Consider the following 3,288-nt stretch of genomic DNA (forward strand, 5'->3'; position numbering starts at 1 on the left):
CTTCCTCTTGCAGGAACTGCTGATACACTCCAGCCACATGAGGTCTAGCATTGTCTTGCATTAGGAGGAACCCAGGGCCAACCGCCCCAGCATATGGTCTCACAAGGGTCTGAGGATCTCATCTCGGTACCTAATGGCAGTCAGGCTACCTCTGGCGAGCACATGGAGGGCTGTGCGGCCCCCCAAAGAAATGCCACCCCACACCATGACTGACCCACCGCCAAACCGGTCATGCTGGAGGATGTTGCAGGCAGCAGAACGTTCTCCACGGTGTCTCCAGACTCTGTCACGTCTGTCACGTGCTCAGTGTGAACCTGCTTTCATCTGTGAAGAGCACAGGGCGCCAGTGGCGAATTTTCCAATCTTGGTGTTCTCTGGCAAATGCCAAACGTCCTGCACGGTGTTGGGCTGTAAGCACAACCCCCACCTGTGGACGTCGGGCCCTCATACCACCCTCATGGAGTCTGTTTCTGACCGTTTGAGCAGACACATGCCCATGTGGCCTGCTGGAGGTCATTTTGCAGGGCTCTGGCAGTGCTCCTCCTGCTCCTTGCACAGGTAGCGGTCCTGCTGCTGGGTTGTTGCCCTCCTACAGCCTCCTCCACGTCTCCTGATGTACTGGCCTGTCTCCTGGTAGCGCCTCCATGCTCTGGACACTACGCTGACAGACACAGCAAACCTTCTTGCCACAGCTCGCCATCCTGGATGAGCTGCACTACCTGAGCCACTTATGTGGGTTGTAGACTCCGTCTCATGCTACCACTAGAGTGAAAGCACCGCCAGCATTCAAAAGTGACCAAAACATCAGCCAGGAAGCATAGGAACTGAGAAGTGGTCTGTGGTCCCCATCTGCAGAACCACTCCTTTATTGGGGGTGTCTTGCTAATTGCCTATAATTTCCACCTGTTGTCTATTCCATTTGCACAACAGCATGTGAAATTTATTGTCAATCAGTGTTGCTTCCTAAGTGGACAGTTTGATTTCACAGAAGTGTGATTGACTTGGAGTTACATTGTGTTGTTTAAGTGTTCCCTTTATTTTTTTGAGCAGTGTATATATCTCAAACACAAGGTTAACTTTTACTTTAACTGTTATATTATACTGTCCAAACAATACATATCATTTACAAATACATTTCTGACGTAGGTAGATTTTTTTTTACACAATGGTATCATCTTATTTAGTGACAGATAAAATAATTATCCCTAAACTATTTAAGCGTAGCAACAGGTATCAAATTATATATGCACATCTTTATTTTGTTCTCAAGTTTGTAAAAAGAAAACATAAAATGATACATGACTGATTTCCAAATATAATCATAATCTACAACATAATCTTTCTGTTATTTCTTAGAAAACAATCACTCAAGGTACAAGTGACTGAAAAGCACCTACAGTACATACACAGATCTCTGTATCTTTGCAGTACATCATGATACAATCACCACTGGCTTTACTGTGTTTCTGAAGCCGAAGGTAAAATAATATTTGAAGATGTGTTTGAATGTTGGGTCTCTCAGGCCATATATGAGGGGACTCAGACACCTGGGGAAGATTATGAGGCCTAGAAACAGAACATACTGAATATGCATCCCTACCACAGGGTCCAAGTGCCAGCGAATCAGGGTGTTAATTGTGTTAAAGAGGGTGGAGGAGAGACACAGGCCCAGCTGAATCAGGTGTAGGAACACTGTTTTGTGGGCCTTACTGGCTGAAGTCTTGTTAGAAGAAACAGACCTAGCTGTGACCAGGATGGCGATGTACGTGTAGATAATGATGACACCTACTGTCACAAAATTCAAAGTGGTGAAAGCTATGTTTAACTCTATATAAATCTGTTGTGTGTATAGACTGTACCTGCTACAGAAAATCTGCATAGTAAAAGGTGTAGACTCAATTGTAACAAACACAAAGACTTCAATGAGAGAGTTTAAGGAGCCCAGGACCCACATCACAGCGATGGCCACATGTGTCCTCCTGCAGGTGGCAATCTGAGCGTGTCTCAGTGGGAAGCAGATGGCCACATACCTCTCCAGTGACATCACAGCCAGGTTGAAAGGGGAGATTATTGAAATGATTCCCGCAGAACCAGAAAGAACCATACAAACATAGCTAATCATCTTCAATCTGGTCACAGCAAGCATATACATCACCATACTCATAGTAAGGTGGAGAGAATCAGAGAAAAGCAAATGGCCAAATAGAATGTAGCGAGTGGTTTCCTGAAAGACAGGGTTACTCATCAAGGTGAACAGCATGACACCGTTTACATAGAGGAAGAGAAGACATGGTGTCATGTACAGGACAGCCTTCACAGGTATCCCATACAGCCTCTGAAAGGTAGCTCCTGTTGTATTATACATGGTCTCAGAGTGATGTCATATCTGTAAATGAATAACACAGGTTAAGTGTAATATAAGTCCAGCAATGTATGATCTAGACTTGCAAACATAAATGTAGCCATACTCCTTATAGGAAACAAAACAGATCAAATCTAAAGATACACTCAAGATGTAATCAACACACATCATATTGTAAATGCATTTCTTTTAGGATAAGTCTATATTGAGAGAAGAAATCCTAACAATGAGTGTTTCGCTGAGTTTCGTGGAGTCAGTGGAGTGAATGGTGGATTTGCCAGTCCTCGTCTTCATATAAGGCGTTCACACAAACACAACATAACACCATCACGTGTCCATCTAGTTACCAATCACAGGACAACAAGGTGATCTGGTCTCTTGGCAACTACACGTGAGGGTTACAGCACGTTGTTCATTGTCAATGTTGGATGTGCCCATAAATGTTGTGTTTTCCTCCTCCTTTTTTTTATCATTCCCTTATGCTGCAACAATTGGAAGAGCCTCCTAATGCATGTATCATTATCATGTACTATTCATTTCACCCAGCTTGACAAACTGGTAGCCTCCAAGTGAGATAACACTACAGCTCACATCCCTCTCTCTTTGAATGACCTTAGTCTGCTGTGTCTAAGTGGGTCTTTATACAGTGTTACCACTTGCAGTATATGTGCAATGTGGGTCGTCTAAAGGGGACCAAGGCGCAGCATGTATAGTGCTCATATTTACTTTTAATTAATATAGTTGAATAAAACAACAAAACGACCGAAACCAGTTCCGTCAGTTGACATACACTAAACAGAAAACAACTACCCACAAAACCCAGGAAGAAAAACCCCTACTTAAATTTGATCTCTAATCAGAGGCAACGAGGATCAGCTGCCTCCAATTAGAGATCAACCCAAACAATCCCAACATAGAAATAGAAA

The 3,288-nt window shown here is 43.6% G+C and overlaps 1 protein-coding gene across 1 annotated transcript; it reads right to left on the bottom strand.

The window, feature by feature from the left end:
- Positions 1–1,432: 1,432 nt before the first annotated feature.
- LOC145860010 (odorant receptor 131-2-like) lies at positions 1,433–2,365 on the bottom strand. Its single transcript, XM_082959746.1, has one exon. The coding sequence runs from the start codon at positions 2,363–2,365 to the stop codon at positions 1,433–1,435; it is 933 nt and encodes a 310-aa protein (XP_082815872.1).
- Positions 2,366–3,288: the final 923 nt, after the last annotated feature.

This window comes from Salmo salar, chromosome 13 (assembly GCF_965601325.2).
Source record: "Salmo salar chromosome 13, fSalSal1, whole genome shotgun sequence".
NCBI lineage: Eukaryota > Metazoa > Chordata > Actinopteri > Salmoniformes > Salmonidae > Salmo > Salmo salar.